This window comes from Paramisgurnus dabryanus, chromosome 17 (genome assembly GCF_030506205.2).
Source record: "Paramisgurnus dabryanus chromosome 17, PD_genome_1.1, whole genome shotgun sequence".
NCBI lineage: Eukaryota > Metazoa > Chordata > Actinopteri > Cypriniformes > Cobitidae > Paramisgurnus > Paramisgurnus dabryanus.
The window spans coordinates 34,518,540-34,538,817 of record NC_133353.1 but is presented as its reverse complement, the minus strand read 5'-3'; the positions used below and the strand labels follow the sequence as shown (position 1 = coordinate 34,538,817).

At 35.8% G+C, this 20,278-nt stretch overlaps 2 protein-coding genes across 2 annotated transcripts; both read right to left on the bottom strand.

The window, feature by feature from the left end:
• Positions 1-2,102: 2,102 nt before the first annotated feature.
• znf292a (zinc finger protein 292a) lies at positions 2,103-14,881 on the bottom strand. Its single transcript, XM_065267286.1, has 8 exons — positions 14,716-14,881; positions 13,564-13,718; positions 12,108-12,186; positions 9,856-9,991; positions 9,525-9,724; positions 9,243-9,379; positions 8,720-8,858; positions 2,103-8,445 (listed from the first exon to the last, which is right to left on the bottom strand). The coding sequence occupies exons 1-8, from the start codon at positions 14,848-14,850 to the stop codon at positions 2,566-2,568; spliced, it is 6,861 nt and encodes a 2,286-aa protein (XP_065123358.1). The 5' UTR covers positions 14,851-14,881; the 3' UTR covers positions 2,103-2,565.
• A 3,210-nt stretch (positions 14,882-18,091) lies between these two features.
• Positions 18,092-19,835, bottom strand: cga (glycoprotein hormones, alpha polypeptide). The gene is made up of 4 exons (XM_065267289.2): positions 19,108-19,835; positions 18,881-18,982; positions 18,622-18,809; positions 18,092-18,528 (listed from the first exon to the last, which is right to left on the bottom strand). Exons 2-4 carry the CDS (start codon positions 18,975-18,977, stop codon positions 18,454-18,456), a joined length of 360 nt encoding a protein of 119 aa, XP_065123361.1. The 5' UTR covers positions 18,978-18,982; positions 19,108-19,835; the 3' UTR covers positions 18,092-18,453.
• Between the last annotated feature and the right edge of the window lie 443 nt (positions 19,836-20,278).

The following is a 20,278-nucleotide window of genomic DNA, read 5'->3' as shown; positions in this document are numbered from 1 at the left end:
TAGTAGTTACTAGTGCATCAAATGTTTGTGAAGTACTGTAATGCATGAGCAGTATATTAATTTAATGTAAAATTCAGATTTCTGTTCATTCTACAATATGAAGTCATGTTTTCATACATAATAAAGATAATAAATAAAGACCTTTACATAATACAGTGATTCAAGTGATATTTTTTCCCTTTTAAACTGTTTCAACCTTACAACTTATAAAAATGATAAGTTATTTAACCTATCTATCTAAACCCTGCATGTTAAAAACACATTACATTGAAATGGGTTATGTGCATATTCCCAAAAAAACGGTCACTGTTTACCCCCCCCCCCCCCAAAAAAAAAACACTTGCTCAATATCATACTTCCGCAAATCTTAAACCTGTGTTAGCAGCGCAGAAGGTCATAGTTCAAACCCAGGGAAACACACACATACTTAAATGTATACACGGTAAAGTCGCTATAGGATGAAAGCATCTTCCATGCATAAATGAACCTCGTAAAACCATGTGACTGAGAATTACATATAACTTTGGTCTACAAATTTTTGGAAATTATTGACCTCTGAGATCAAATGTATTAATTCTTACATATTTTGATTAAATTAAATAATAAAAGGTGACAAAGGTGCTGATTGGCTAAAGATTTCTGATTGTCATGATGCTTCGTAACTTCTCAACAAAGTACGGTAGAACAATGAAAATTGTACCAGATGAAAGTTTATCTTTACTTTGAGATTTCACTGAAGATTATTACCTAACTGTTATTTGTGTTTTATTGGAGATTACATTTATCTTGGCCATATCTAAGCATCATAAAGTTACATTTGGCATGATATTTTCCCTCTGAAACAATTTGGTCTGTTTCTCGTGAAAATGTTACATGAAGAAAACCAAATGAATGGAAAGTTTATAATGATGGACGTGACACCATTCTCATTGCTATATCACATTTTGCAGAGAAATTATAGAGCAAAATCACACAAAAATGAATTATTCTGATGCAATTTTGATCTGAAGCTGCATCTTGGAAACTGGGGCCAATTGACACCCAGGAACACTTAAAGGCGCTCTAAGCGAATAATGTGCGACGTCACTTCCTGTTGATGTTTGAACTGTTTTCAAACAGACAGAGCGTAGCTAACTCCTCCCCCTCCCCCTCCCTTCCGTGCTTTCATGAACGCGCCCAACCCCCACCCCCAAATCCTTCTTGTCGTTTATTGGCTGGAATACTTTGTTTCGTTTTGTGCTGCTAGGTTTGGCCATTTGTTGATATTGCCGTTTGTGAAGCCTGGGCTGTCTACAGAGATCGCGTTTTTTTACAGTTTGATCAGCGGACAGGCAGCAAGCAGATAGTGAGGAGATGTTTCCGGTATGTAACAAAAAATGTTTTATGGTCTAAAACGCTTCAATTCGCTTAGAGCACCTTTAATTTTCCTTTTTTTACTAACCAAATTCGGGACAAATTTAGCTAGTTTCATTTGTAAAGTTTTCTCCTTGTATACCAGTGTAATTAAGCAATTCAAGTGAATTCATAAACATTCTGTTAACCCAAATGCATATCATCATTATGAAAAGAATATAGATGAACCCTTCTGCAGTATTACTATTTTCCAGGTTAAATTATAAAGTAAACTGTAACTCAGTTTTAGCACAGATCAAGTTACAAAACATATATTTACACAGATGAGCCAAAACATTACGACTAGTCATGACTGAAGCAAATATCATAAATGTTTTTTGTTCCTCCTAAAAATAGAAATTGTACACCGAACAAAATTATAAACGCAACAATTTTGTTTTTGGCCCCATTTTTCATGAGCTGAACTCAAAGACTTAAGACTTTTTCTATGTACATAAAAGGCCCATTTCTCTCAAATATCGTTCACAAATTTGTCTAAATCTGTGTTAGTAAGCACAACACTTAAAATCTAGATGAAGATGAGACAGCATGATTATTGCACAGGTGGGCCTTAGGCTGGCCACAATAAAAGGCAACTGTAAAATGTGTTTAAATTAAATCAAATGTTTGTTATCTACGTGCTTTACTGAACGTTTAAACCCTTCTTGTTTTTTTTAGACAACAATGTCATAAATGCAAACCCAAACATGTGAATGTGAATGTCAGAATTTACACTGAGCATTTAGCGTTATTTTAATTGAATATTAGGTGGAAGACAAGTACATTAACACAGCTGTTAATTTAAAAATAAATACTGTTTAACAACAACAAAAAATTTGATACAAATCCCACAGGGATATATCGTTTATCGTTTTCATCCTACATGAAATTTGACATTTTTAAAAATGTCTAATCTAACTTTTATCTAGGAATATCAGAAATACAAAATGGTTTTAAACACGATCATAAATAGCACATTAAAATGTAAAATATCGTACAAAAGGATTTCATTTAACACTAATTAATTTCTATTAACAAACAAGGCATTAAAACTACTATAAATTTGTGAAAGTGTGTAACTGGATGTATTTGTCAGCAGCATGTGACGAACAGTATGTGGTCCTGAGTTCATGGCTTCGTAAAAGGAAAACAAACCAGTCTCTTACTGAACCATCAACTGTGCAGCCGTTTGTTCAGGATGACCATGGGCTGCATGTCTTGAAGTTGTTTTAGCAAATCCGATCTAGCCGAAACATTTTCGTATATAACGATTTTAACATTCTTTACAGTTTCGAGTTTAAGGGGATTTCGAAAATTAACAATACATTGGACTTCATCTCTCCCACGGATGACCGGTCGAAACGTACGCTGTCGTTTTGATGTCCAATGAGTTTTTCTGCGTTTAGCGGGTATTCTGCCGTCGCCATCGAAGTTCACGATGGACGTCTTGTATTGCGACGGCCGATACAGTTTTAGTGCCACTTTATTCCCTACGTAGTTCTCTTGGTGGTTAGAAGAGTTCAGTATGGATCCTGAGACTTTCAGCATGCATTTAACGCCGGAGCTTTTTCGTAGACTTCGCCTTCTCTCGAGACAGATTTTCTTTCTAGATTCAGACTTGCGCGGACGACCTCTTTTCTGTTTCACGACAGTCGTGGCAGTGAAACTTTCATTGACCTTTTCATTGTCTGTTGCCATTTGGACTTCTTGGCTTAAGTTTTGAGTACTAACACTGGTATTTTCCGTTTTTTCTTCATCAAGTACCATATCCTCCACTTCGCACTCTTCCAACCCACTAATCTCTTTGCTTTTCTTGCAAAATATGAACTGGCTCCTCTGATCTTCAATGAAGCGTTCTGTGAGACCGTGAGTGGTATAATGTTTCAATATCTCCTGCTCCGCATTCATTACCGAATCGCAATTTTTAATCATACAAGGGTACTGGAGAAGAAATCTTTTATTGCACATCGCAGATGCTTCATCGATAGATTTAAGAACGGGCGTCGCAAAGGTCATCCAATGGTTTTGTCCCTTGTCCTCTTTTTTTTTCAAACTCTTCTTCTTCTTCACCTTAACGTTATTTGCAATGTTCTCTTTTCCGTTGTTAGGATCAGCACTCGTGCTTAATTTTGTCGCTCCCCCGTTCATAGCTTCTTGTTTCTTTTTCAAGGTTTCAAAAGTTTCTTGATGTTTCTTCATAAGATGTCGTAAAAGGTTGGACTTGGTTGTATAAACCCTGCCGCAATCCTCAAACTGACACCTGAACGTAAGGTCCACCCTCCTAAAGTCCCCGTCTGCTGAAACTTTTATGACCTTGTGGTCGTTTTTAATGTGATCTATGTATTTTAAATGGCACGTAAAGTGAGCCGAACATTTTGACTGGTCACATTGAAATGTACCGACTTCAACGGCAGATAACAACTCGCTAGTCTTTTCCAACGTGCATCTGTGAAGCAAAAGATAATGTTTCAATAAACTGGTAACTTTGGAGACTACTTTTGAGCATTGTTTGACTTGACATTTGTATTCCTGCACTCGGACGGAGCCGTCAGCTTCTTTCGTACAGGCCCCGGTGTTTTCGTCACATTCCGACTGATGCATAGCTCTGTAATGGAGAATCAGATTTTGTTGGATCGAAAAGGAAGCCACACATCCTTCGTGCACACATCGGTACGGCCTACACAAATGGAGAGTATCACTTAAATCAATGTAGTCCACTGGCAAATTATTGTTCTTTTCAAGTTCAACCTCTTTATCTGGTTTGGTCTCGATTTTATTATTCAACTGTGGTGTTGCAACTTTGGTAGCTTGTGCTGGGTCGTTCATTGTGCCGAAGGAAAACGGACTAACAACACTTGGCTCTTGCATTGCAAATACACTTGGCTTACATGGCTCTTGCTTTTCTGGAGTGTTAGAGGTGCCCTGAAGCGTTTTTACAATTGCATTTGTAGCAAACCCATCAAAATTCCCTACACTTCCTTGTGACGCTTCCACGGTCTTGCTGATCTTGGGGCTAAAAACTTTTGGGGAGTCTTTTTTGGGGCTCTTTTTTGGAGTTTTCTTTGGGGCTACACTGGCTGCTTCTTTTTTAACCTTTGAACTTAAAGATTTCTTTGTTAATTTTGGACTGACTTTGTGTTGCTGCTGTCCTGGTAACTCATTGGCTTGTTTGGTTATGTGGCTACAATGCACATCTGCTGACTCCACTTTAGATTTTCTGACCTTTCTTTCACCAAACATTTTTAAGCCTGATACTTCTTCTTTCGACAAATGATGGACGTTCATGTAGTGGATTTTAAGGCCTGTGGTTCTGGTAAATGCCTTTGTACATAAATGACAGCTGTAAGGTGCAAATTTGTCCGGGTTTTTCTTCATTTCATTAATTTTTTCCTCGCTATACTCATGTACTCTGGAAAGATGATTAAACAGGGCTTCTTTTGTCATGGATCCATACGTACAGTCTTTCTCCTTACATTTGAAAGGCTTTACAGTGAAGACTTTCTGTTTATTTTCTACCTCGTCTTTAATCGTGTTACCAATTTCAATTTGAGAGCTTTTACTTTGCTGGTCAGCGCTCTCAGACACAGATGTGTCCTGGTTAAGTATATCAACTAAATCGAGACGTTGCAACGCCCTTTCGATTTCTACGATTTTACCATCTTCACCAGTATTTGCAGGAGGGATTTCAGATTCAGGTTTGCTTTCTATACGCGGCTCTTGTACGGGTGATTGGCACGAAGTTGAACTTGCTGTCATTTCAGAGGGTTCTAGAGGGGGAACATTCGAGTTATGAATGTTGCAATTCGTATCATTCACGCTATCCGTAAAGACATTTGAGTCTAACGGTGGATGGATTTGCAAAGGACTTGTGAGGGATTTGTGATCTTGCATGTTATTTGTAGGAAGAGGCATCGGTACTATTGAAATATCAGGATCATTGAGAAAATCGAGAAACGATGTCGGTAAATCGGCAGTAAGATCAATTTCATCTACAGTTTTGCACTGGGAGCGTTTCGATAAATGACCTCCAAGTGACTTTGTACTTGGGAACTCTCTGTAGCACCTGCAGCAAATGACTTTCCCACCCTCGATTATTGCAGGCCATTTGCTTTTTTTGGACGATTTCATTTTCTTGGCTTTTTTGCCTACAACAGGCTGTTCATCTGAAGGAGGTTGTTCTTCGGGTTCTTTCGGTGATATTTCGTGATTACAAAACTCTTCTGGATGTTTCTCATCAACTTGGGGCAAAGGACTGCCAACCTTTACTGGGAAATCCTCTGACTGTTCCTTGAAATGATGGGTAAGATTTGGTATACATTTGATATCTGATGAAAACAACTGTGCAGCTGTGCAGATTTCTTGGTTCGAATTTCCCAGCAATTCCTCCGATGCAGGGTTTGTCTCCAGAGGAAAAGCTGAAATATTTGAACTCGTATTCTGATCAGGCAAAGATGCTGTATGCAACAAACTGGCACTGACAGGAATCTCATTGGGATGGTTTTGTCCGACCTGACCGTATCCGAGGTCAACGTCAAAAGTCTGATCACCATTAAGGGCATGCAGTACTCGAAGAGAACTCGACACGTATTTTGAAGCTTCATTCATGACACTCGAGGGTGTGTGGACATTGGCGGAAAGGGGAATCATGCCGTCATAAACAGAGGCAGAAGCGTAATCCATGATGGCATCCGAATGGTACAATGAGCCGATGTGTTGACTCTCAGATGAAGTAATGGGAGAGTAGTGATTCTGTACATTAAAACTTGAATCCATATCATCCATCGCAGATGTTGCCCAAGTTTGCGATAACGGTAATTGCATCAGCGCTGAATGATTTGGTGATGCATGACCTTGGGCATCTTTCAGTTGAGAGGAAGAACTTACAGACTCATCGTGACATGAGAGAACAGAGGAGTCCAAACGTGTCGGGTCACAAACATTGCTTGTCTGTTTCTTTATTTTCTGGGAACCGGTGTTAGAAGGCTTGGACGACGACTTTCTCGCAGCAATTTCCGCTATCCTCTTGTACTTCTTTGACAGCTTCCACTCCTCGAATGCATCTGGATGAAAATTTTTAACATGTCTGGATAAACTCTTTGACGTGCTGTATAACCGTGTGCAGGTTTCAAACGGACATGCGTGAGTCAGACGTTTCTCTTTATTGGCATCCGTCTCAACGTTAGAAGACTCTGGGGTGGCCTGTGTGAGCTGATTCAACGGGTGACAAAACAACTTTTTATCTTCTAAAAACGTTTGAGTCTTTGCAAATACAGGATCGTCATCCTGGACAGGAATAGGCTCCAGTTTTACAAAGCAAGATTCAAGATGTGATTTCTCTGGACTTTCGGGATTAGATTGCAAACATTGAGATGCATCAGAAACATGGGGCTGAACGGTAGACGTTTGGGAAACTATCGGGACACTTTTTGACAGAGCTGGGTTGGTTACAAGTTGCTCAGGATGTCCTGCAGAACCCTGACTGCACTTTATTTTCTTAACGGAGCATTTCATTTTTACTACGCTAGGCTCTTGGGAAACCTCTTTAATTTGGCTTGGAAACGGCTCTAAGGCAAGACAAGTCTGAGCTGGTGATTCAATTTGAGAACGTTCAGCAGAGTGGTCCTGCTTTGCATGTTCTTGCTGATGCATATCAAGGTCAGACACAGTGCAAAACACCATGGCACAGTTTTGTCTTTTGCACGTGAAATTCATGTAGTGCTGTGCTTCGTGATCATACAGCAAGTACGTCTCGCTGAATATCCTCTCACAGTTTGGATAGGTACACTGTGCCTGAAATTCGGCGTGCACTTTTCTGTGAACGAGGAGCTCGGCGTGAGAGGAGAAGGTGCAATTGCAACCCAGCTGAATGCAAAAGTAAGGCTTGTCGCCACAATGCATCTGTAAGTGATCATTAAGATGAGTCAAATTGACGAATTGACGGTGACAATACTGGCACATAGCTTTTCGGCTCTGTACTTCTAGGAAGCGTACCGCTTCCGGTTCATTTTTGTGGGCCTTGACGTGTGCAACCAAGTTTCTGAAATACTTAAAAACTTTCTGACAGCTTGTAACGGGGCATGTGAGATCTTTAGTGTTGTTAACATCCTGTTTAGGGGCACATGGTTTTGGAAACGGGGAGATTATTTTATTTTCACCGTTTGCGCTTGGACTACTCTTTGAAGCATCGCTGCAAACCGTCGGTCCTTGCGTGGCAGTTTTGACGTAGTGCTTTTGTTTATCCAAGGTGCTCGGCGATTTCAACTTGATGGGAGATTTCTTGGTTATGTTCATAGCAGCAAGGCGTTCCTGACATGACTGTTTAACGTGGGACATTACATGAGGCTCTAGGACTGCCCTAGTTGGAAAAGATTTAGTACATATCGGACAACGGAAGATCCCATCTTGGACATGCTTTAATGCATGCTTCACAATGCGGTGTCCGAGAAACTCCTTATCACACAACACACAATACTGCATGTAAGCTTGCCAGTTGCGAAATCGAGCGGATACGAATCCTTTATCTTTCACCTTCTTCATTTCCGTTTTCTTCTTTCTTTCCGCTTCACCTTCACCAGGCTCATAAATCAGACTTTGAGTTAAATCCTTGAAAACTTTCTCATAAGCATCTTGGGCTTCGTTTTCTTCACTTTCAGAAAGTTTGTCAGCAGACACCATATCCGCTGCCTCCTGACCCATCAACCCAATGCAATGGCGCTTTAGAGTTTTCCAGTCCCAGAACTCTGGATCAAAAGGCCACTTCGTCTTTAAGGCCAATAACAGATCACAACGTAGTGAGTTTAAAATCAATGGATCCTCTTCTTCAAGCTTTTGGTCGGGTTCATTGAAGACCGTCTCAACAGAGTAATACGAGTCCAAAGATGGATTTACCAGGAACTCTGTGAGCTGACAAGCACGTTTCACTTCTATGTCTAAAGGCAGCAAACAAGATATCGTTTTGCAGATTGTAATACTGGCATCCTCGCTGTCGTGAACTCCCATTTTTAGTGCTTGAATGCACATTTCGATACATGTTGAAAGTCCATCTTTGTCCACCTAAGGAAACAAAAATGTCATGAGTCTATTATGCAGAAAAGGCAATTGACACTCACTGTAAAAAAAAATAGTTTGTTCAACTTAAAGTTATCTGGTTGCCTTAACATTTGAGTTACTTCAACGCAAAAAATATTAGTTGACAATATTTTTACAGAATTTTTTGAGTAACTAATATTTTTAAGTCAAATAAACTAAAAATGTTAAGGCAACCAGATAACTTAATTATTAAGTTGAACCAACAAATCCTTGACACAAAAATTTTAACTTTGCTAACCTCAGCTTGCACGACTTTGATAAGAAGCAGAATATGGTACACACTCCCAGACAGTCGTGCTAACTGTCTGCACTGCTCCAAAAACGTCTCTTTTGACTCGAGGCGTATTAAAAGCTTACTCCAAAACAATGTCAACTCCCTGTAAAATACATAAAATATGATCAGTCAGGCAAAGTAAGTTTTTAATAAAATATTTGCAGCACGTTTTTATACAATATCATAATGAACTATCAAAATTTGACTTCTTATGTCATGACTGCTTTAACTCTTTCCTCACCATTGACGGGTTATTACTTCAAATAAGAGAAAACATTCCATAATATTTTGTTTTGTATTTGTATGTTTATATATTTTTTGAAGAAAATTTTCCTGAAAGGCATTTTGTAAAACTTTTGTGAAAATCAAAAAAAAAAAAAAAGAAATGCTGGTTGGGCAATTTTTCAAAAAATGGCTGAAGGGGAATGAGTTAAAATACTCATGGTTACAACACATACAACTTAAAGAGTATGAATAAAGACCTTACCAGGCACAATAAACATCTCCACTGAGAAGCTGGCGCTTGAAAAATGCTGTACAAAGACTGAGAGCTCCTTTCTCATCTTCCTCAGCCTCCAAATTACAAATCATGTCCAGAGCATCCTTGCAGTCTACCTCCTTTATCTGTCCCAAAAACATAAACATTTTATACTTAATGATGAAACGCACATTTAAACATAACACAGGCTAAATGGAGAATGAACATTAAAAATTAGTATGGTTTTACAATGCAATTTTGATTTTTTTTTATTTCAAATAAGACTCTCACCTCTTGCATAAGTTCTTGCGAATTAATTTCACACAGACACACGAGGTAGATTTGTTTGAAATTCTTCTTTCTTCCAAATTCGGGAAACTCTGCACACGTCTTTGCCAGCCTTGCAGCTTTATCCACAAGCTTCTGTTTCATGAGGTGCTTTATTCGCATATGAAGTAGCTCAGGTCCTTCTTGCGCTAAAAACTCATGAACTACAGAAAAAGAAATAGAACACAAACACTTTCAAGAAAAGTTATACTTTATTGATGAGACCAAAAACATCAGACAAAACCACAGCAAAAACAATATTCAAGTAAGAAAGTGACAGTAAAGCATATTTTACCTTTCTCTAGATCGGGCATGTTGTTTGACAGAAGGCTACAAAGCGTGACATTGGTCCACACACCATTCTCCTTCACCAGATTCAACAAGGTGTGAAGCTGTGAGTTCCCATGTGCTTGAAGGATGCCATGAGCCACCTGTCAAAACAAAAACCATCATGCAAAGATGATCCTAATCCTTTTAAAGACTTATGTGTGGCATGTCACACGACCGGACAAGAGGAGAAGTTGTGGTTTAAAAGTGCATATTTTTTATTTTTCTTGCAAAAGAAATCGTTTCGCTAGAAAGACCCTTATGCCTCCTTTGGGATCATTAAGAGTCCTTTGAAATTGCAAGTGTTGGGGTCCATTTAAGTCTATTCAAATGAGAAAAATCCTGGAATGTTTTCCTCAAAAACATAATTTATTTTCGACTGAACAAAGAAAGGCATCAACATTTTGGATGACATGGGGGTGAGTAAATTATCTGGATTTTTTTTAAGAAAATGGACTAATCCTTTAACTTTATACCCTGGTTGCCGAAAGCAAGTATTTTTGTCTTATAAATTTGGGAATATTCTAACTAGGGGCAAAATTTCTGGAATTTTCAAGGCTGGAAACTTTCCATGGGAATTAACAGAAATATATGGAAAAGAACAGGAATATATGGGAATTAATGGGATAAAAAAATGCAGAGTTGCCAATAACAGGGAACTTAAATGCAGTTTAAAGAAAAATCTTGCAGCATAATTTTGTTTAAAACAACAAGATTTAATGCAATTTCAGTTGAATTTCTACCCTGCACATTCTAAAACACATGCACAACCCCTGCATGTACTTGTATTCTTCCATGACATGCACAGATCATTTCTTGAATTATGCACACAAAATAATGTCAAAATTTCCATCTTTGCATGTATTAATGTAAAATGACATGCATTCATTTTTTTTTTTTTTTTTTTTTTAAAGTTATGTTTTTGGGCCATTTTATGCCTTTATTAGATAGATAGTAGTGTAGGAGAGGACAGGAAAGTATAGGGTGGAGAGAGAGGGGTACGGGATCGGCAAAGGACCTCGAGCCGGGACTCGAACTCGGGTCGCCGAAAGTGCGACTGCACCATATGTCGGAGCACTTGCCCACTACACCATCGGCTCCGACGACATGCATTCATTTTAAACTTCCTTGTGCTGTGTGTAAGCTAGTGTGCAACAACATTATACTATTGTAAAGACAAATACACTGACTAAGAAAACATTTAGGTGAGATAATTAAAATAGTAGTAACTACCACAGAAGCTACACTTACTGCATTTAACAGTTTAACTAGCAAACACCAAAATGTGTTTATACAGTAGCTAGCTAGCCAGTAATCAGATATCTAAATGTAAGCTAGCACTATTTTAATAACCATAATCGAGTTTATTATGCGTTTGTGTTACGCAATGAAATAATTTTGCACGTAATTTTTAAAATTCGTATTATCTTGCATGCATGGATGTCTGCTTATGACCAAACAAAATGTTTATTTATGTTTGTATATGATATAGTTTATATACATTTCCAAATTATTCCTATAAATTCCCTTTAAGTTTCCAATTTGGCATATTTCCATAATTCCCCATGAAAAGTTTCCGAAAATTTACTGAAAATGTCCGCCCCTTTGCAACCCTACTTCTAACTCAGTTTTCTGTCTTAAAACTGGATCGCAATGAAACTTTCATCGATAGCACAAGTTTTAAAAAGTGAGTTGAATAAGTTAAAGACACAAAATCGACTGTGAAACTTAACTCACGTTGTGGAAATTGTTAACAAAAAGGTTTACTGCGTAATTACATTATAATGGTCTTAATATGCTCCACAAGAAAGATGATAAATAGTCAATTATTATGGGGTGTGGTCACAGCATTGCCGCATGCAAACTCTGCACATTGGATGTCTGTGTTTTACAGAAAGGCTGACGTTATTCTTTTTTATCATTGTGGTTTAATGACTGTTTGGGTGTCTTAGACAATATAAACAGCACATGCTTTAAACACTGTTGTTTGAGTAGGTGTGGCATTGGCAACATAAGTTGGTACGCACAGTATGTTCCCCGCAGGGATCCTTTGGTCATTCATAGCATTACATAAAAAAAAGTGTTGTGTCATTTGGAAATTTTCATTGCCCATATCTGAAAACAACTTTGACATTGACACTAGCTTGTATGTCTGACAACTCATGGGTATTCAGTACTACTAATACAGAGGATAAATGTATGCATTAGAACATCTCTTACCGTGACAGAAGTTTGAAACTCTTCCCATAAGGCACCTGGGATTTGTTCAGAAAATGACAGCAGAAGATTCAGACAGCTCCTAACAATTGAACAAGAAGATCAAGTCAATTCATTTAGGTTTAGACATACACTTTCTTACTTAGTATTTTTGTCTTTTTTTCAGTACAAATATCTAAAAATTATTAAATCAAATATGTAATTTCTTGATGAGCAAATTACCTAAGAAAATAAGTCTAGTTTTTAGACAACACTTTTAAAATTAAAGCTAATTTGTGCTTAAAACAAGCAGAAAAATTTGCCAATGGAATACATTTTTTTGTATCAAGTAAATTTAAGAAAAAAAATCTTATTCCAATGGCAGATTTTTTGTTGCTTGTTTTAAGGACAAATGCACTTAAATTTGATATGATTTGTCTAAAAACTAGACTTATTTTCTTAGGTCATTTACTCATCAAAAAATACAAATTCATTTAAAAAAAATTGGATTTTCTACTGAAAACAAGACAAAAAATACTGAGTAAGAACATCATTTTTTAAAGTGTGATATTGACCAAATGCACTTGGCACGTATTATACGTTTGTCAAATACTTTCGCTTTAACCCCGCCTAAAGCCATTCAGAAATATTGGTTTGTTCACAAAATCCACCACAAAAATTTTTTGCTAAGTGCACAGAAGAAAATCTGTATATGCAACAAAGCTGTATGTATAACAAGAGCTTCAAATAGGGTTTTTTACCCAGTTAAAGGAGTTTTTTTTTTTTTGACAAAGCCTTTTAACTTTATTCATATAAGAGGATGACTGGTGACTTGTGGAAATTATAGAAGTGGACATTTTAGCATGTAATCTCTACTAAAAGATCCAGCTAAAACCATCATAGCTGGTGAGCTGATCTCACAGATTGGTTTTGCTGGTGTAGCAAGCTGGTCTAGCTGCATTTTGGTTACTTTTTAAGATGGTCTAGCTAGACTAAGCTGGGAGGACCACCTTAAACCAGCTACCAGTTTATGCTGGTTTTAGCTGAATTTTTTAGTAGGGATTAGAGGTAAGACAATCAAATTTGCTACATTCCAATAAATTGACCAAAGTGACATTTGTAAAAATAAGGCATTTCAATTACCGACTAATAATCTTTTCCATGCCATTAAACTGAAATTACTAAACTAAAAATGCTCATTTACAAGAAAACATGCCCTTAAGAGGGTTTTGCATCTGAACTCTTCATATATTGTATAATGTACACATACAATATACTGCATAGGCTATTCATACATAAGTTTAGAAATTATATCTTCCACTGGTTTAATTGAAAAGACCACTGGATAAATCTTTTAATAGTGGCCAAGTTAGAAAAGTTAAAGCGCTTATTCAATCCATAAATAACGCCATACCAAGTGACTTTAACACCACAGACTTTGTAAACCAACAGTCGATCTATAGAGAAGAAAAAAACAAACCATGATAACTTCTCCAGCACATCTGTGACGTGTTCACATTCAGGACAGAGATACGGGCTGGCCTCAGCGAAACACACTATAGCTACTGAGTACATCTCTAACAGAGACAGCTGATCTTCATCTGGTTTCCTCTGATGTCCTTGATTCATCAAAACCTAAGAAAAAAAACCTTAACCATTATTATACGGTCTAGTATGCTTTAGGCCAGCGGTTCTCAAACTTTTTTGCCGTGCGGCCCCCCAAATAAAATGTATTTTCTAGAATTTGAAATAAACAAACTTTAATAAAATATACAATGTAGTGCTTTTGGTTAGTAGTGTTATTTTTCTGAGGTTTAATTAAATTAATGCATTTTATAAAATGTCATAAAACTGGGGCCCCCCTTGCACAATCTCAGGGCCCCAAGTTTGAAAATAACTGCTTTAGGCCACAATGCAATGTTTGTTTGTATTATCTAATGAATTACTTTTTATAATGCAATCATAATACTGGAGATAAAAGTCAGAAGATGATTTTCAAGCATAAAAATTGATATCATAATAGTAGTAATTGAAATAAAGGAAGAATGGATTTACATTTGAGAAGTAACTGATAATAAGCTAATGTAAACCTTTTTAAATACAGTAGTAAATGCATTTTGTTTAGCATGAAAAACATAAATTTCTCCTCAAAGCATTGATATACTTGCATGAAAGGAGCTTTTTGTGATTTTAAAGGGTTAATCAATGTGCATCGTTTTCAAAGTACTTCACCAGCTGTTTTTTCCTAATAAAACATTCGTTACAAAATCACCAGCAGCTATTGTCTAACATTCACGTCTCAATATTAACCACGTATCTATCTTAAGTATATTTCTACGTGTATCATTATTCGTTGTGAAAGACTGCTGCAGCTACAATAAGCTAATGTGTTAGCCGACGGGAGCTCTAGGGATAACCACAAACAGCATGACTGTAATATTTACTGACTGTAAAAACACAATCATGCATCATCTTTCCAGCAAACAGCTTTGACTTTTGGTGATTTTATACATCAGATTTATGACTGATTTCAATGGTACTGTTGGATTTTTGTTATCGTCCGTGCAGCGATGCAAACATGCAGCATCGCCCATAAACAAAGATAGATTAAAACGCATAAAGAAACTCGTACTTCACAGAAATCCCGACAAAAACTATTGGAGGCATCGAGCGGCGACTGGGAGCTCCTTTTAAATTCAGAGATGAGATCCTGAAATCTGTGTCTGAGGGCCACAGCCTCAGCCCTGCTATCCTCCTCCTCCGCCATCTTCACCACACTCGCACAGCACAGCAGCCGAAATCACCCAAACTACTACGGTCAGGGCTCGACTATGAATATTTATGAGCCATGCATTCGCCATTAGCAGCTGACGGAGTGACGTCAGCAAGATCTAATTAATATTCAAAAATGGCCAGGGTCACAGAGTTTCGTGGACAATCAAAACTCGAATAATATACATGAGAAACCTTAGCCATAGTATAATGTGTAATTTCGCCTAGGTTTCGGTAAGGTTTCTGATATTTTTCGGTTTCACTGGGCGGGGGCTACATGAATATTTATAAGCATGCGCGTAAAACTGATAATATCTAATGAATAAATTCGTTCTGTATAAAAATGCTTTTATTTGGCATCATGTAAGCAAACTTATTTAAAGGGTTAAAATGATGAAAATGAGTGAATTGTCTGGTCAAGTCTGATTCTGGCTTAAAAACTGAAGTCAGTAATAATGTGAAAAATTATTTATATTTTGTGTCAGTTTTTTGGACATGGACATTTTTGTTCTCTATTAAACTAGGTGTATTTTTTAACAAAATCTGTGGAAAAAATAATGCATCAAAATTAATTTGGTTAATTATTAACATATCCAAGACTAATAATAAACATATACATTTAGTATATAAAACATAATTATAAAAAATAATAAAAACAACAGTGGCATTATGTAAACAAACTGGGGACATTTAAAGGGTTAAAATTCTGAAAATTAATGAATGGTTGGTAGTTATGATCAGAACTGATTTAGATTAAATGAGAGTAGGAATATGAATATAATATTTTATGACCATTTTAGGGCATGGACATTTTTGTCCATTTTGAACACAAACTGACTTTAAGAACTATTGGTTTCTTAAATTTATAAAAGGAGAATACTGAAAATAACAATACAATTTTATAATATCATTTTAAATGGAATAAAAATAACGTTTAACATAGTTTTCTTTATTAAGTGTCAATTGTTTGTTTTACTTAATTTTAGGTTCATCTGTCATTTGGACTTTGAGTGATTTATTAATTTTTACAGCATGCAAACAATTCATTAACTTAATAGAATGCCAACAATCATATTAACAGGATGCAAACAAATCCAGCATTATATAAAGCTTTAACTATTTATTAAATTATGTCACTTAAAGTTACTACACTCATAAAAATGATTCATTGGATTAACTCAATAAAATTGTGGGCAGGATTTCCATCCAATATGAATGTGTACCCCCAACTCGAAAAAAACTGCTTTACACAATAAAAATATATTGAGTTACTCCAACTCAATTTAAAGTAAATAGCAATACTCAATTAGTTGCCTAAACTCAATTTAGTGTAGTCTGAATAACTCAATTCTGTTATTTTATATTAAAGTTTTTATATCATACTAATTTGCATAAGCACATGTTAGCATGCTAATATTAATAACATATTATACTTTGGATGAGCATGTGAGAAGAGACTGATCTCCAAACAGGCATTAACACAGTGCTCATTGAGAGAAATAATAATAAGATAAACGGACATTAAACACTATTAAGTCTTTCTCTTTACCTAAAAATGCATAAAATAAAACTTAATTTAAAAAATGACTCTCCAAAAACAGTTGCATGCAAAGCATGCTGGAAATTTATTTTTCAAGAACCCAGACTCAAACCAATTGTGTTAACAAAATTAAAAAGAAATCAATAAATTATAGTACATATTCATTTTGTGTTACACTAATTAAATATATATACTTATTGCTCTTAATGAGGTATTTTTAATTAATTGAACACAATTTTAATGTGTCATTTCTAAGAAGGGCTTGAATAATTTTTTAGACCATCTGATAATCTCTTTTCTTACATTTGTTGCATTCAGGTTTCAAATGCAGTTTGGATGATTTTATTGTACTTGTTAAGAAATAAACTTGCTGAACTTAGTGAGTCCAGATGTAGACCATGGTTTTCTACTTTTGCAATAAAAAGCCAGAAGTAGTGTATTTTCTTGCCTAAAACACTACGTATTTAAATTTTAGTTTATATCTTATAAAACAAAAAAATCAGCTCAGGAAAAGACTTTTAAGCATTATCCTCCACTGAAAGACAATGGTCCTATCATGGAGTTTTTAATGTAAAATTCTAAAAAATATTTTTTTTTTGTGAATTATTTCTCGTTTTGTCATATTCTCCCTCAGCAAAACTGAAAGAAATAAACATATATTTTAGTTGGCTATGATACATTAATTCAAGTCAGTGTGTTATATTCTCCAAATATGGGTCAGAAAAACTTTATTCTTAGCAACTACTCATTGATCAAAACATTAAACCTGTGTTTACTTCAATTGCACAAATGTCTAACAAACTTTGAAGTGGTTTGTTTATCCTTAAGAAAAGATTCTACTGGATTCAAGTGATCTGACTTTGTGCTGAGTTGTTTCATGAGAATGACCCAATTAATCTTAGCTGATGTTAATATTAGCATTTACTTTTTAAAATCAAAAGCTGTAACTGTTAACGTAAGTTAAAGGTATAGTTAATCCAAAATGAAAAGTCTGTCATTATTTACTATCATTATATTCCAAACTCTCTGCTATACAAATGTTGACATGTTTTTTTCTAATGACTACATGCATCTTATTTGTCTAGGGGTGATGCAAAAACTTTTAAGTTTGCGAGCCAACTTGTCAGGCATCAGCGACTGATCAACATCTCGCTACCAGCTAGCAACCAAGTAGTCACCAACCATTTCTCTACCAAACAAATATTCATTCAAGTTAAAAACTATGCAAAAAGCGTAGTCACCAGATTACATTATATTTTTCTAGTGAAAAGATAATATTGTCTTGTCACAATGTGTGCATGACCAATATAGGTAGTTTCCCACATTTAAAAAAATGTTACATTTATAATTTTCTGTTAAAATATAGTTTATTAAAGTCTCATTATGTATTATAAATAAAAATTTATTTAGGCATCATGGCTTATTTTAGCAAAACTTGCTATGGTGTAGAGTAGACAGTATCAAATGGTTATGATAATATTTTTTAAGGCCTATGTTTTCAAAATTGTGTTAAATTGTCAGTAAAATGTTAGAAATGAATGCCTTCGAACATATCAGACCTTGTTTATAATTAATTAAAAATTGTTGATGCAAGTATTTTTAAAATAATAACATTTGACATCTTGAAACATGATTCAAGATTTTGTGAGAATCACCCAGTTATAGCTTATGCTAGCTATAACAAAGACAACCTGTAAAATGTTACCAATTTATTTGAGATTTGTTGGTTAAAAAGTTTTTTAAAGTACTACATATATAATTTAGCAACAACAGCATTTTAAATAAAGTGATGTTTGACAAGCCTTGCATTTTAAACATCTTTAGGCCTTTATGGAGATACAACTTTTTCTTATACTTAAAAGATGTCATGGACACAGAATTTTATCTAAATGCGTGTTTTTAAACATGCAACATATAATAGCACTGCTATAAGGAAATACAAAAGCATTCTCTTCATAAGCATTGTCACATTAAACACAATATTCACACACAATGTGCATTTGAGCAAAAACTACTAGAGATGAACCAGCGATCATTCAGCAGTGTCGTAGTGTATCTTTAAGATTTATGATAGTAACAGGTGCTGCAGTGACAGTCTGTGTGATTCACTAGTTTGACATCATTGACAACTACCTACAAGAAAACAAAAACAATATTTGTTAATATATCAAAACCATATATAATACAAAATGTGAGATGAATAATATATGGCAGTAATAGTCTTACCCGTTTGACTTCTTTGGCTACACAACATGTAGCTTCTGATGTGATGTTTTTTGGGACGAGCATGGTTTTTTTGGACCTCAGTGGTGTGGGATAAGCCCTAGAAAAGCAACATCCCATACACTGATAGACAGGAGCCCCAGGCTTCGAGAAAATGTTGTTCTCCCTAAGTTTGCACTCGTCACATCCAACTATGAAAATATTAAATGGATATAAAAGCTATATTTGCAAAAGACGATTTACATAATAATTATAAACTTACAGTTAGTAAAATCATTTTTTGGGTATAGCTGTCCAAGATGAATAAGCATGAACAATAATAAAATGCTTGCTCCAGTGTGTCTGATGGTCCACAACATGATGGCTGTAATACAGTGAGAAAGAAATTATTTTTAAACTAACAAACACTGCATGCCCACTTTTCATATTATCAAATCAAATTTTACATTTATTCTTTCATTGCAAAACCTATTGTATTTGAAATATTACCTTTGTTCCCGTCTTCCTCTCAGATGGAATCAATCCGTCGGCTCAAAACCACACAAATAACACAGATAGGGGTTTATATACCTTGCTTATGTCTCTCTGTGTGTGTGTGTTTGTGTCAGAGAGACATATGATTGTTCCCGTACTGACCTTGTTGTCCATTAGGGAAATGAAGTAGGGAAATGAATATGTACAGTAATCCCAGTGGACCATAATAGCAAAGGTCTTTGAAATGTCTATGTAACAGCAAACAGAAAATAATTATTTTCTCTGTTCTGTTCTAGACATTAAAATGTATTTTATCTGTAATTAATGTTGTTTTTATCTCTCCCATGAACACATACATGTAGTATCAAGTGTCCAGTTTGAATACCTGCTTGCCTTGACTATCTGACTATCTTTCCATCTGCAGCAAATCCACAAGGCCTTGGTTTATATCAAGCTGACGTTTTATGCCTAATGCTAATGTAATTTGATATTTTCCATGCCAGATGGAGATGAGCAAGTATGATTAGTTATTGTCGTAGGTTTAGGCAATTTAATAATATGTTAATCTTTATGTCTTCTAATATCTCTATTTACAAGTTCATTATACACAAGTTTCTTTTTGTTGTTAAAAAAATTTGAATTAAGTTGACCAAAATGAAAAAGACCATGCATTGAACTTGTTACGTGGAGTACTTATTTTATAGTATTGCTGCTACAGAGGTTTATCAAAGGTGTTTGGACACAAATGTGTATTGGGATTGTGTGAACACAACTACCCTACAACGAAAAAAATCCCCCAACTCCTATTTTAATCCCTATTAAACCAAAGCAGTCTTATTACACATGCTTTTTATTATTTTGTTAATGTGATGTCACATTGACAAAGCCCCGCCACAGCCAGTGACTGACAGTCCTGCATTACCATAGTTTCCACCCTCAGCGAGTTGAAAGCTGTCCAACATATCCCAACAGTGAGATACTATTGTCATGTATTCACATGAATCAGATCTATTTAACAAAGCGCTCACTGCCTCTTTTGGTAAGGGAGTGAAGAGCTGTAGACACCCAAATAGGGGCATTTTAGACATGCTACCTCTATAATAATCTGTGGGGTATTTTGAGCTGAAACTTCACAAGTACATTCTGGGTACTATTGAGACTTATATTACATCTTGTGAAAATGGGC

What these genes read in the sequence shown, in the direction of transcription:
- znf292a (XM_065267286.1), bottom strand. Translation starts at nt 14,850, where the DNA reads ATGGCGGAGGAGGAGGATAGCAGGGCTGAGGCTGTGGCCCTCAGACAC. An exon ending in AGTTTCAAACTTCTGTCACG is followed by an intron (nt 9,992 to 12,107) that starts GTAAGAGATGTT and finishes TTGTTTTGACAG; the next exon opens with GTGGCTCATGGCATCCTTCA. An exon ending in CATGCCCGATCTAGAGAAAG is followed by an intron (nt 9,725 to 9,855) that starts GTAAAATATGCT and finishes CTTTTTCTGTAG; the next exon opens with TTCATGAGTTTTTAGCGCAA.
- cga (XM_065267289.2), bottom strand. Translation starts at nt 18,977, where the DNA reads ATGTTGTGGACCATCAGACACACTGGAGCAAGCATTTTATTATTGTTC. An exon ending in AAAAAATGATTTTACTAACT is followed by an intron (nt 18,810 to 18,880) that starts GTAAGTTTATAA and finishes ATATTTTCATAG; the next exon opens with TTGGATGTGACGAGTGCAAA. An exon ending in TAGCCAAAGAAGTCAAACGG is followed by an intron (nt 18,529 to 18,621) that starts GTAAGACTATTA and finishes GTTTTCTTGTAG; the next exon opens with GTAGTTGTCAATGATGTCAA.